The sequence below is a fragment of the Choloepus didactylus genome, chromosome 7, assembly GCF_015220235.1.
Source record: "Choloepus didactylus isolate mChoDid1 chromosome 7, mChoDid1.pri, whole genome shotgun sequence".
Lineage (NCBI taxonomy): Eukaryota > Metazoa > Chordata > Mammalia > Pilosa > Megalonychidae > Choloepus > Choloepus didactylus.
In genome coordinates this window covers 39981545-39995623 of record NC_051313.1, presented here as the reverse complement: position 1 = coordinate 39995623, position 14079 = coordinate 39981545, and the positions used below count along the sequence as shown (strand labels likewise).

The 14079-nt window shown below is 46.1% G+C and overlaps 1 protein-coding gene across 1 annotated transcript in view; it reads right to left on the bottom strand.

Annotated features, from left to right (window-relative positions):
• Positions 1 to 7571, bottom strand: part of SLC22A16 (solute carrier family 22 member 16) — a 37599-nt gene extending 30028 nt beyond the window's left edge. The window contains exons 1-2 of the mRNA XM_037843553.1: positions 7444 to 7571; positions 1046 to 1525 (exon numbers count right to left, since the gene is read on the bottom strand). Of these exons, the coding sequence (XP_037699481.1) occupies positions 1046 to 1525; positions 7444 to 7496 (533 nt within the window). The 5' untranslated portion in view covers positions 7497 to 7571. The remainder of the gene's footprint in view (positions 1 to 1045; positions 1526 to 7443) is intronic.
• Positions 7572 to 14079: the final 6508 nt, after the last annotated feature.

Here is a 14079-nt window from a genome sequence, read left to right as displayed (position 1 = left end):
CCCCAATCATATTTTGTCCCTCTCTCCACTGACAGCCTAACTTCCACACCTCCCCAGAAGATTCTTAAACATTAAAACAAAACTTCAGCCACCAAACAACTAGAGTCTACTTCTGCTCCAATTTTGTTACCCAAATGCCACTTCCTGGAGAAGATATAGCTGTGTGTGTTTGTGTGTGTGTGGGGGGGTTCCCCAAAAATCCCTGGCGAAAGACCTGGGCACTCCTTTCTTAGGCGGCCATACTTCTTGCTTCTTCTACACCAGAAGTTGCTTTCACTTCTTGTACAGCCCGAGAAAACAAAACACGCTACACTTTTTCGCTGGGCATGTCTGTTGGCCCCACTAGACTGGCACATCCCAAGGGCAGTGATTCCTGACCTTCCCTACTGTTTTTAGATCCCCAGTGTCCTGCACATGCCTCTAAAATTCACAACTGTGTAAATCAAGTAAATTTATTTCTTCAAGTAAAGGTTTTTAAAGTGTAGCCCATGAACATAAACAGGTGAATCTTGCTTTAAGACTTCTGTGTTCATTTTAATGTATATTTTTGAAATATACACCTAGTATATCAAACCCATAATTTCATAAATACTACTGCTTAGGACCAGACCATTCCTCTTAAAAAGCAAGGCTTTTTAAAGAAAAATATTCAAAGTAACAGTTGATAACAATTAAATAGTTATATGGGCAGGGTGCTCTTTTCTGTATTAATTTTGCAACAACCTTTTGGAATGAGTGCTATTATTTTCACCACTGCTTACAAACGAGATACTGAAATACAGATAGTTAGGTAATTTGCCCAGCTCCACAGGTAATAAGTGGTAGAGCCAGGATTTGAACACAGGCAGCCTAGCCTGGCTTCATTGCCCATTCCCCCTCCACTGTGTTATTTTGCCTCCCTAAATAAGAGACCAGCAAGGAGGGAGGTAACTAGAGAGGAGGTAAGAAAATGACTGCAGTCTTGGACATAATTCCCTATCCTCAGAAAATTAGAAAAGAAAATGGCCCCCAGATCTATGCACCAATCCTACTCATTTCATTTTACCTGTCAGAGAGGTAGCCAAAAATCACCGCTCCCAGCAGGACTCCAAGCATAAACACAGGCTGGATCAGCTTTGCAAGCCATTCTCGGTGACAGACCAGATCCCACTCGGTCACCACAGTGTTTTCCCACTTGCTCCGGTCATAGACATAGCCACCCAAGCATGGAAACTCACGCTTACTGCCGTTGTAGTTGTACTCCAAATAAACTGCATCCTCCCTCCGGAACATGTGACACCCAAGGAGCTCCCAGACACAGCCATCCTGCAGCTGCAGTGCAATGTGACCTTCCTGGCCTGGGGAAAACAGGGCCCAGGTGTCCTCCAACTTCCCACTGAAGTGCTGCTGGAACAGAACCAAGCTCACATTGCCTGGGGGTTTGCAGACATATCTGGGGGTGACAGTCATGAACACAGAAGCCAAATAGTGGATGCCGCAAGAGATGTTCTGGAAGGCACATACAAAATAGAGGAATATCTGGAATCTGCAAAAAGAGAGAAAAAGCTAGTTATTATACCTGGTCTATAGGCTGAAAAAGAACATAAGCAGATATGTAGGGATGCCGTCATGTTTAGGCTTAATACACATACCAATGAGTAGATACAGGAATGATTACAGAAGTTTGTATACATGGAGTAGTCAACATAAAGCTGATCCTTATTATTCCTTATTAGTTAATAAAATGGACCAAGGTTGAGTTCTTCACTTTGACAAATGTACCATGGTAACATAATGTGTTAACACTAAGGAAACTGGGTGAGGGGTATATGGGAACTCTCTCTACTATCTTTGGGACTTTTTGGTAAATCTAAAATTATACGGAAATAAAGTCAACATAAAATTAAAAACATACAGGAAGGGTCTCCAAATTAACAAACTCAAACCTACAGTGATATATTTTATGAAACAAAAATTTTCTCACAAGGACACTTATACTCATAGGACAACAGGGTGGGGTGCCTAAATGTGGAATGTCCCCCAAAACCCACACCCTGGAATTAAAAGTCAAAACAGCTCCTGTGGGCAGGTGGCTTGATTATTTAGATTGAAAACAGAATCATTTCAGGCAAAGAAGAATATTACTATAAAATCATTATAACAGGAAGTAGAAAATGGATCTTGTCAGATCAAACGCAGGCAAAACTGTCCTGTTGACGAATGTGATCTTCATCACCCTTCCTACTTTCCACACTCACCCACCCCCACCCACCCCCGATCCTGATGTTTCCCCCTCACTGGAAGGAGCTTTGTCGTTCTCTTGCTCAACACCCTTCTGTCTGCTATTTAGCTCAGCAGTTATCAAACGTTCTGGTCTCAGGGATCCTTTACACTCTTAAAAGTTACTGAGGACCCCAAAGCGTTTTTCTTTATGTGGGTTATATCTATCCATATTTACATAATAGAAATTAAACAGCATGAATTTAAAATATGTATTGAGCCATTAAAAATAGCAATAATAAAATCATTACATTAACATTAAATAGCGTAAAACAATAGTTTCCAAAACAAGCAAAAATGTAGTGAGAGGAGTGGCATTGTTTTGCATTTAATACAGAAGGCAGTTGGTTTCTCAGATCTGCTTCTACATTCAATCTGATGCCTTATAGCCTCTGAAAAACTCCACTGTGCTTTCATGAGAGAATGAGAACGAAAAAGGCAGATCTAATGCCTTAGCATTTCTGTGAAAATGGTTTTGACCTTGCAGACCCCTTGAAAGGGTCTTGGAGAACCCTAAAGCTCTGCAGATCCCATTTTGAGAACTGCTGGTCTAGACCATTCCTTCTGTCCCCTTCTCTCTCCACTGCTCCTACCCTCCACACTCACTCCTACTTTCAGCCCCTTTACCCCTTCACTGCCTGCCTCTCTCAGTTCTACCTTTTCCATTTTCTTCCTCCTTCTCCATTCTAATTTATCTCCTCATTTTCTCTCCCCACTTCTTTCTTTTTCTTCAATGACTACAATATGTAACTGAAGTACAGTTCTGTCATTTGTGTTGATTTTTAAAACACAGGAGGTGAATGTTTTTGCTTTCTTTACCAAACAAACCAAAGAAGTTCCTCTAAAGGTAGAATTTAAGTCTCATAAGGGTATAAACCATGGCTCAGGCACTTCAGTATCCCCCATGGCATCTAGCCCATGTAGTGAGTAGTGCCATGTACAAAGAATGTCATAGGATCTCTTGGGCAAAGAATGAATGGCTCTGGTAAGAGGAATTCAACAGGTCAGTGTACCCACAACATTTGGACTGTGTTCCCCATCACTAAAAAATTGAACGTGTGTGTGTGTGTGTGTGTGTGTGTGTGTGTGTGTGTGAGCAAACATAAAATGAGCATATACACAAACACACAATCATACAATACTGAATTGATATGTATGTTAAAAACATAAATTTATATGTGTACATATTTACTTACATACATACACTTATATGAAAATGGGTGTTTTTTTCTGGCATCTCAAAAGGTCATCTCTGCCAACCATACGGGTAAACACACCCCACTTTGGAGACTATTGCAAGTGGCAATGGTGGGCAAAGTCACAGGTGTGGTGCTGTGAAGTTATCAACTTCGTGAGCTCGCATGTCCACAGGGATGACTGTTGAGCTGGTATGTGGCCACCACAACCCACTTCTCAGGGAACCTCATGTAGCTAAATAGTCAGAAAGATAGCATCAAGCTAGAGCACTGTGACTATCAGGACACCGTAAGCTGGTTGTGTTGGCTGCAGTTCCAGAGTGGAACTCTGCATCTGGCACTGGCCTTGGTAGCTGGTGCAGAGAAGGAAAAAAAACACAAAACAACAGGCAGCAGCAACTATGTGGCTTTCCTCTGCAACAGAAAGAGACAGAAATACACAAATTATTATTTTCAGAGTTTCTGTGGGATGTGGAGAGCAACCAAGAGAAGAGCTTGGCACTCTGGTGTGTAAGTCCATGTTGTCAGTGGGCATGAGCTCTGTCTTTCCAGAAAATGTACCCCTGCTAGAAGAAAAATGAGCAGCCCAGATCCATTCCATGCAGAGCAGCTGAGCAGGAACAGCAGGCCAAGAAGACAGGCCTGAGTTTCTGTGGTTCAAACATCCCAAGGAGCTAAGACCACATAAGATTACAGCTTGACAGAGGCTGGTGCTTGACCCCTCCACCCTCCAGGCCACAAGTCCCTGCAGCCCTGGTGGCAAGGATGTGGTCGTGGAGCCTCAGGCAGGCTCTGTCCTGGCCTGTGCATGCTCCATGGCCTCCTGGGAGTGCCCGTCTGCTGTGACAGTGGGTCGCTGATGCCCAGGCAAGTGCTGTTTAAGGCATGTCATTCCCTACTGCAAGGACAACTTCTTGCACAAACAAAATCTTACTTTCTTTGGCCTTTGGTACTCTTACATAGCACTCTCTCCCTTACAGAGATTTGTTCTACCTCAGCAGTGTCACCCACGGACCCAACCCAGGGGCCCTCAGGGACAAGAGACTATAAGATAGAACACACCACTATGTCCACAGCTGAAGAGACCCACTAATGGAAAAAGAATCACACAGACATAATAGGCAGAAAACCGAAGGCAAGGAAAAGCAAAGAAAACCGGAACCCACAGGAAATGGACCCTTCTGATTTGGGTGAAGGGTGAAGAAAACTGCTCTCAGCCTAGATTTGTATGATTGTGCATAAAGAAGCATTACATGGTGGTATTCCACCATGCTTAAGAGACGGAGCCAGGCGGCAGGCAGGCAAGGTTTCAATCTTGGTTCTGCCCTTACCCCTTGTGGCCTTGGGGGAGATGCTTAACCTTTCCATGCGGCAGTTTTCTCATCTGAAAAATGGGCTGTTGGGGCAACAAAATGAGGAAATACCTGTAAAATGTTGTGACAATAGTAGGTGCACATAAGTATCGGTTATTATTTGTTCATAAGGTTAAGTCGAAAAGAGGGGCTAAAAAACAAAAAAAAAAAAGCTTCTTAAGTTAAACAAACAAACAACTACCTAAATGCCTAGAGGTGTGTGAATCCCAGGCTCCCCTACACGCCAATTCTGGAATTTTAAACCATCTCTCTCCTCATCCCCAGACAACTCAACTCCCTTTCACACAGAGCTTAAGCTGTGATGCTTATGGAACTTCAATATGGTTTCAGGACAAGCCCTGGAATGGCTTTTAAATTCTCCTCAGGGTGTATCCTGCCTTCCTCTCTTGAAGGTAATTAGGGTAGCACTTACTCTAGAAATGAGAGACAATCAGATTTCCCTACTTAATGCTTTCACTAGGTTTCCTTAAGAGAAGACTAAATAGCAAACAGCCGCCCTTTCTATGCATAAGAGACCCTTTAGAGCAAATATCAGAGGAAAATGGGGTACATTTACAGTCAAACGGTACCTTCTGTGGTAAACATCAGCTCGTTACCCCCTTCCCCTCCTGCTGCTCCCACTAGTTGATCCTTCCCACCAATATAGGGACTCAGGTAACAATAATAGCCGTGATTGATTGAGAACTTACTGAATAACAAGACATTAGTATATATCATTATGGCCAACTAAGTGTTGTCTCCCAAATCCATTGTCCCCTTCTTCCAACACGATGAGATCAGTTTGACCGTGGGGAGGAGGACAGTGGCAGCAGCTGCACCAGATGGAGGAAGGGAACCCCACACCACAGAGGGCAGAGCTGCCCCACCCAACTGAGTCCCGGGGGGAACCTGTGGAACAGAACCTGCAAGCTGCCCAGGACAGTTATTGGAGGGAGAAGAACATGTGACTGATGGATCTCTTTGTTACAGCACCTCAGACAAACACCAACACATGGGTAAACCCCTACAACACCCAAAGAACGGTATTCGTTCCTTCCACCTTGTGGGGTTTTTGTGAGGATGAAATGAGAGGCTGCACATAGAGCCCTTCAAATAAACACGTGCAGTCCTACTGTTACTCCCATTTTACAGATGGGGAAGTGGTAAGTCAAACGCTCAGGGTGATAAAGGATTGGAACCCAGACATCCACCCCCAGAGCTTTTACTGATCTTTTACTCCACATGCTAGTTTGCTTCCAGAAGGATAAAATGAGAAAATGCACAAAAGGGCCTGGCAAGAGCCTGGGGACTGGGACCCTGCGGGTAGAAGACCACGACACGGCTGAGAGCCTGGGCTGCCGAGCTCAGTGGAGCTGGAGTCCAATCCTGCTCTGAGGTCTGTGACTCAGGCACAGGCCTCCATTTTCTCATCTGTAAAACGAGGGTGAGACTAACAACCTCCTAGAGCCAGGGTGAGGAGGAAAGGCAGTAACTTGTACAAAAAGCCTTCTGGGAGAGCCAGGCACAAGCCAGCCTTCAATAACGCTGGCACCAGGAGGAAGCGGGGAGAGCAGGGCCTCCTGCTTGTCTTCCACCTTCTCTAGTGCTTCCTCATCTGTAGATGCCGAGATTCGTAAGTGACTTTCCTGTACTTCCCCCTTGGAAAAGCAGCCCCACAAGAAGGACTACGGATCCTGATTTACGGGTAGAAAACAGGCTCAGAGTAGACCCAGAGTCATCAAGGGGAATGGCAGGTCAGGACTCAGCCTCAGCTCCACATCTGGGGTCCCGAGCTGTCAGGCCCCTCAGCCAGCTGCCTCTGCTCCCAAAGCACTTAGGGTCAGAGACAGGAGCTGTTCTCCTGAAGAGAACAAAAGGGAAAATAAAATTAATTTTTAAAAATTTAAAACAATTTAACAAACAGAAAGAAGGTTCCAGGTTTCAAAGGTAATGGAGGTGGGTTAAAGCTCCATCACGTGGGAGCTGGGGGTCCTTGGCTCTACCAGCCTTAGTTTGCCAATCATGAACATAAGGATTCTTGTATCTCCTTTGCAAGGTCCTCGGGGGCATTAAATGAATTAAAGCTCTGGGTTTAAGCGTGGGCACAGCGCTTCTGGGACATAGCAGTTTTCTGTTAAAAGGCAGCAAACTTTGACTCGCGGTTGTTCCCGGGGTAATACCTGCCAGGCCCTGAGAGAGGCAGCCCGTGTGTGGGGAAGTGAAAGAGGAGACGGTTTGGCGGCTTTGAGAAAGGGGCCGCCAGGAACAGCCGCGTCTCTACTCCGGGAGCCTCCGCCACTGGCCCCCCACCCCGCGGAGCGCGCACCCCAGGTCCCACCTGGCGGGTAGCAGGCGCTCCCGGCGGGCTCCGCACCCACCACTGCCGAAGCGGGCCCCGGCGCCTCTGTTCTAGCTGTGGGGAGGTCCCGCCGCCCGAGTCAGGACAGACAAGCCCTGCCCGGGGCCAGGAATCTGGACGCCTGTGTCCCGACTTCCTGGGAAAGGGGAGGTGGCGATGTTTTAGGATCCCGAGCGCAAGCGAACACTCCACCGCAGGGAAAGAACAGACCCTACCGGCGCCTCCACCTACGTGGCTCTCGCTCCCCTCCTCTACACCTTCCTCCCAAAATCCCCACCTGCCGAAGTGTCCCACGCGGTCAAAAATCAGCTCGAAGTCCCCGGACCCCATGGTGCCGCGGCGCCCTCCGCTCCTGCCCGGACGCGCGGAGCTCGCCAGGCGCCCTGGGCTGCGGGCAATGTGACCCGCCCCGCCCCGCGCGGAGGCTGCAGGGCGGCCCAAACCTCTCCGCCCCGAGGCCACCGCGGGGCCCCTGCCCCCCAGGGCTAGACAGTGCTTCCTTCGGTTGCTCGGCCCCTCCTTCCTTCCGAGCTCCTCCCCACCGTGGCCGCGGCCACTGCCCCAGCGCCCGCTGGTCTCCAGAGTGCCGCTTCGCCCCCGTTCCTGACCCCAGCTCCGCCACGTCCCGGTCCCTCCCCGCCGCCCCGTGACCCTCCCTGTGGTCGCGTGGTCTCCTGGCTCTCAAACTTCAGTGTTTAAGACTCTACTGCAGTACTTGCTTAAAATGTACATTTCTGGACTCCATCCCTGAGGATTCAACCTGCCTAGGGCTGGGGCCCAGGAATCTGATTTTCAGCAAGCAGACCAGGGCATTCGATGGGCCACACTTTGAGAGGGACCTGGGCATGGCACATACCCCACCCAGGCAAGAGATAATCTCTTTCTATGAAGAAAGGTCCAAAGACTGGTCCACAGAGGCACAGCAGCAAGGCCAGTCTCCTCCTCTGTCCAGGCGGAGGGTGCCCGCCTGTAGCCAGCCTGGCAGTGAGCCTTCCTGCTCTGTATGAGCACTGGACTGTGAGCTGCTAGAGGACAGGGGTGCATTCTCTAGGTCACCTCTGCAGCCCCAGCCCCATCAAATCCATGTGTTACTCAATCTCCACTATTAAAAGAATAATTATTTTTAAAAGGTAAAATCAAGACCCACATACACATATGAAATGAACACGTGCCAATGCTTGTGCTTTACTCATTACTAAATGAAAGACCTAGCAAGATGTTGCAACCAGTTCAAAGAAGAATTCAGTGAACCACACATATATAGTAATAAGGAATGCTAATATGAATTTGCAAATAGATGCAAAATTGGTATATCCACAGGGCAATGATCAATTGCATTCTACTTGACACAATTCATTTCTACTGGCAAGAATTATTTGCATCATCAGTTTTCTGCAACTTACAGAGTTGTAAAATAGCTGAAAAGCAATGAAAAGATGGAGATAACCCTGAAGGGTATACTAGACAGGACAATGTAATTTTTTTTTTTTTTTTTTTTGCCCATCTCAAGGTCTTTCGCAATGTTTAGTGACTCCACAGCATCTGTTTGTCCTTCTTGAAACATCTTCTTCCTTGGCTTCCCTACCACCCAACTCCCTCCTACCTTGCTGCTTGCTGTATTTCAGCCTCCCAGATCCTCCTCCTCTTCCCACTTTCTAAATGTTGGAGTGATCCTTAGGGCTCTGAGTTCTCTTCTCTTTTTGCACTCTCCTTAGGTAATGTCATCTAGTCCCAGTGTTGGCAAACTACAGCCTGTGGGGCCAAATCTGGTTTGCTGCTTGTTTTGGTAAATAAAGTTTTATTGGAACACAGACACGCTCACTTATTCACATATCGTCCATGGCTGCTTTCATTCCCCTAATGGCAATTAAGTAGCTGTGACAGAGACTGTATGGTCTACAAAGTCTAAAATGTTTACTGTCTGGCCCTTTACAGATGAAGTTTGCCTACCCATGATGCAGTTCCAGGCTTTCAAAACTGTGTATGTCCAACCTGACTTCATCTCAGCAGTCCAGACTTGTTAATAACCCACCTTCTCCCCACCTCCACTGCATGTCTAAAAACTCCCTCAAACTTCACATGGCCGCCCTCAATCCTGCTCCTCTCCAGCATTTCCTGTTTCAGTAAATGGCACTACCCTCACCCAGTTGCTTAGGCCAAAACCTTTTGTGTCTTTTACTCCTCTCTTGCTTTCATGCTCCACATCCTTTTCCATCAGAAAATTCTGGTTGATTCTGAACACTTCACCCCATCCCCACTGCTAACCCCCCACCCCACCCCTGTCCAAACCACTATCATCTCTTGCCTGGATTACACAAATCCTCCCAACTGTCTCCTTGCTTGTCCTTTGCCCCACCCAGGAGGAAAGTGCTCCTTTAAAAACATGAGCCAGAAAGAGTCTTGCTCAGCAGCATCTTATCATGCTTATAATAAAATTCAAAGCCTCAAAGGCTTGGCTGCTTCTGGGACTCATCTGCTACCACTCTCTCTTCACCACCCCTCCACTCCAGCTTCTCTAGCCTCCTTGCTCATCCTCAAACACAGCAAACGTACCCCAGTCTTTGGAATTTTACACTTGCTAGTCCCTCTACCTGAAACTTCTTTCCCCGGAGAGTTGCATTGCTCATAAGCTCACTTCAGTCAAGTTGCCGTTCATATGTTGCCCCTTCTGAGAGGGCTTGTCTACTCTTCCTACCTAAAATATTAGTCCCCATCTCTCTAGCCCCTTATCACACTACCCTGTTTTATTTTCTTCGTAGCACTTATAACTACTTGATTTTACATACACGGAGTCTGATGTCGCTCCTCTAGAATATGTTTCACAAGGGCAGGGACTTTGGCATATAGTAGGTGCTAAATAAATGTGCTGAATGAATGAATGGACATAATCCAAACATAAGGAATAAGGTAACAAAATTTAAGCAATTTCCTAAGAGTACCAGTTTCTCTGCACATGAAATGAAAGAAGACCAAGGAAATACAATGCGGTCATCTTAACACAAATACAGGACAGATACATATATGTCTAGCAATAGGTGGAAGGGAAGGTGGGAGGATGGGAAGGGGACAACCTCCTAATTCTAGAAGAAACTGTTGTTAAATTTGATGACTTAGAATCCTGGACATGTGATTACATATTCTGAAGTCCTGTGACCCCACAGCCACCAGGCCCCAACATCCCAGCTTGGCCTTTCTGCTCCTTGGAAGAACTTCTAGGTCCCACCAAGGTACCCACAAAGTGGAGAGGAGGCAGAGAGTAATCACAATGATTATGTTAGTCGTTGGGCAAAGAGCAACCCAGAGCTACACTTGCAAAATGGCAAGTATACATCAGATTATAAAGTTAGTTACAAATGTACCGGAAACAGATCATCTGGCCATGGCTAAGAAATCACTAACAAAGCAGGAAGGGGATCTGGTGTGGTGGGTGGATGGGCAGTCCACAAAATCCTGCTTGAGGTAGGCTGACTTATGTACCCCAACAAACACGTTCTTAATCTTGATCAGCATCCCTGTGGGTGTGAACCCATCGTAAATAGGACCCTATTTTCAGTTAAGGTGTGGCCAACTGAAAGAAGGTGGGTCCTAATCCAGGCTACTGGAGGCCTTTTAAAGAGAACCGGAAGTCACAGATGCTAGAAGAAAGGCGAGGCCATTGCCATGTATTACCAGAAAGTCAAGGTACCCCAAGGATTGCCAGCAGCCAGCATCAAAATCTATGGTCTTCAAGGAGAAAGCAGGCCTTGCTCATATCTGTATCTTGGACTTCTCCTAGCCTCAAAACCAATAAATTCCTTTTGTTTAAGCCAAAACCAGTTCGTGGTATTTGTGACAGCAAATCAGGCAAACTAAGACCCTGAGGCTCATAGGCTCTGCCCACCCTGCCCTCCTCCCCGCAGCCCATACCATCTGCAGCACCATCTGATTTGTTGAGAATAAAATTCAAAGCTTAAACACCAACTCCACCGTCCTTCCTCAGGAGATCCCCCACCAGTGCCTGGGGAAATTCCAGAGTAAAATTTGTCTTTGCGGCCTCCCCTTCCATACTCCTCCCCTAACCCCCACCAGGCTGGGCTCTAATTGTACCCACTCCCCCACTCCCACCCTACACCTGCCCTTCTACCCAAGGCAGACTCCACATCCTTTCCTCTTTCCCTTTCAAAGCCCTACTTCCTTGGTGGAATTTAATTATGTTAATATATATCAGAAAAATACGTGGGCTCCTCTACTACCTTTTAGCGATGATGCTCCCAGCATTTCTTATCCTTGGCTTTCTTTCTTCACACCCTACACCATTTCCTTGCTTGACCAGAATATCCAATGCTGACTCCCAGAAAATACCACCAAAACAACTTGATAAAGCCACAGGGAGGGTATTGTTACTGCAATGAGGGAGAGCATGGCCTGGAGCCTTAGGGCTCAGAATGAGGAGGGCAAAGACAGATGTGGTTTTGCAGTCTGGTTTAAGACAGGTCTTTCAATAGAGGGGCTTGGTTGGGATTGGATAAGGAACCTGATAGAAGAGTTTAGGATTAGAGGACATGGCAAAACGAGGATTTTAGGGCAAGGGTTTCAAAGAACCTTGGATAGTCATTTCATGCTCTCTATTGAAAAGCGAACAGTTTGATGGCCATTTAATGTTTGGGAAGCTCCTGAAATGGATAATAAGGTATTTGTAACTTTTGTCTTCCTGGGTGAGAGTTTCCTGGAATAGTAAAGTCCTGTTAATGAAGACAGTGGAATGGTAAAATTATGTCAACGTCAATGTCATCACCATCCCCCTTTACATGCAAATGGTTCCAGAGCTGACACCCCAAACCCCTCCAACCCCAAGCTCTAGATCCTCATTCCCAACTCTCTGCTGGGCAACTTCTCTGGGTCATGCTTCAAATTGCCAAAGTAGCCTTTCTAAAGTTCCAATGTGAACAGATCATCCTGTGGCTCAAATCCTTCCATGGCTCCCTGTATTTCAGTATTAAGTTTTATCTCAGCAAGTCCTACAAGGTTGTCCAGGATGGGATCCCTGCTTACCTCTCAGGAATGTCTCTGGTCATGTTCCCACATAACCCCTCTACTCCAGAATTGCAGGGTTCCATTCAGTTTCCGTGATGTGTGCTATCGGCCCCCCTCAATGCACTTTTGCCTCTGCTATTACATCATATTACCTCAGCCTGGAAGTCCTCCCCCCACCCCCACCCCCACTTTCTGGCTACATCCTACTCATCATTAAGGACTTTGGTCCCTGAGGCCAACTGAATGAAGTTCCATCTCCTTTCCTTGGTTTAAAAGCTCTAGAGTCAGAACCACTACTTACCACCTACGTTATTTTGGGCAATCATTTAACCTGAATTTTCTTTTGAGGATAATAAGAATGCCTACCTGGTTCCAAGTATTAAATGAGATCAATGTCTCCCAAACTTAAGCATCCAGCCATTGGTGACCACCTTCATGATAACTGCAATATCTATATACTACAAATTTTCTAAATTTTTAAAAATAAACTTTAAAAATTGACTCACATTTTTAACTAATATTTAATATGCTAGCTTTTATATATTATATGTATCAGAGTTTAGTGCTGGAACAGCAACCACTCTAAGTACTTCAAGCAGAAAGGGCGTAATAAAGGAAATGTGTGCTTTTAAATACTTCTAATAATATCGTAGGAAGGGCTAGAGGAGCAGAAGTCAGGGGGCGTTCTGGTTTGCTAATGCTGCCATTATGCAAAATACCAGAAATGGACTGGCTTTTATAAAGGGGGTTTATTTAGTTACAATAAACCAAATAAGTTTGAAGGCCATGAAAATGTCCAAATTAAAGCATCAACACAAGTATACCTTCAGCAAGGGAAGGGCAATGGCATCTGCAAAACCGCTGTTAGCTGGGAAGGCACGTGGCTGGCATCTGTTAATCCTGGGTTGTGTTCCAGCTCCTCTCTCAGCTCCTGTGCTTTCTTCAAAATGTTTCTCTTGGGGCTCTTTGTCCTCTCTTAGCTTCTCCGGAGCAAACACTGGGCTAGCATCCCCAAAGTGTCAGCAAAAGTCTGCTTTCAGTGGCTGTCACCAAAATACCTTTCTGAGCTGCTCCGAGGTCCTTCTGTTTGTGAGCTCTTTCATAGGACTCCAGTGATTAAATCAAGACCCGCCTGAATGGCGGGGTCCACATCTCCATGAAAACAATCCAATCCAAGGACTCCAACCTAATCAACACTAATATGTCAGCCCCCACAAGATTGCAACAAAGAACATGGCATTTTGGGGGATACAATACATCCAAACTGGCACAGGAGGCCGTGATTTGGGGGTTGGTTTCAAGGTCTCACTGCCACAGCAGCAGCACAGAGGTCAAGAAGCTGCTGTGGCCACTGCTGCTCCCATCACTGCAGCACCACAACTGTCTCCTGCCTGCTTTTAGGAGGACTGAACAGTGTGTGCTGCACTGTTCCTAAAAGAGCAACATAAATATGTCACTGACCAGAACAAAAAAGTCTTGCCTGGTATGCCCTGAGAGGAGACAAAGTAAAGGATGAAATGTAAGTGATCTAAGGAACAAAAACAGTCTTGACTTATACCTACCCTGAATACTTCCCCTGCTCTTAAGATTCCTTTTTTGAAAGGGTCTTTTATGTTCTGACCCCCGTTTTCCTTCTCCTTCCCTCCCATCTTGCTGTTTCCTCAAGCAACTGCAACTGATCAGTTGTTATAGAAGCCAGGGAGAAGGTGAAATGAATTTGTATTTGTGATATTTAGCTCATCAACCCTGTGTAAGAGGGCAAAAATGAGTTTAAGATACGATCCCTTACCTAAAAACAAATACACACGCATGCTTACCATGTGCTAATGCTTGCTAAGTCCTTTATGTCCATTAGCTCATTTACTTCTCACAACTCTCTAAGATCAATACTTCTCTCATC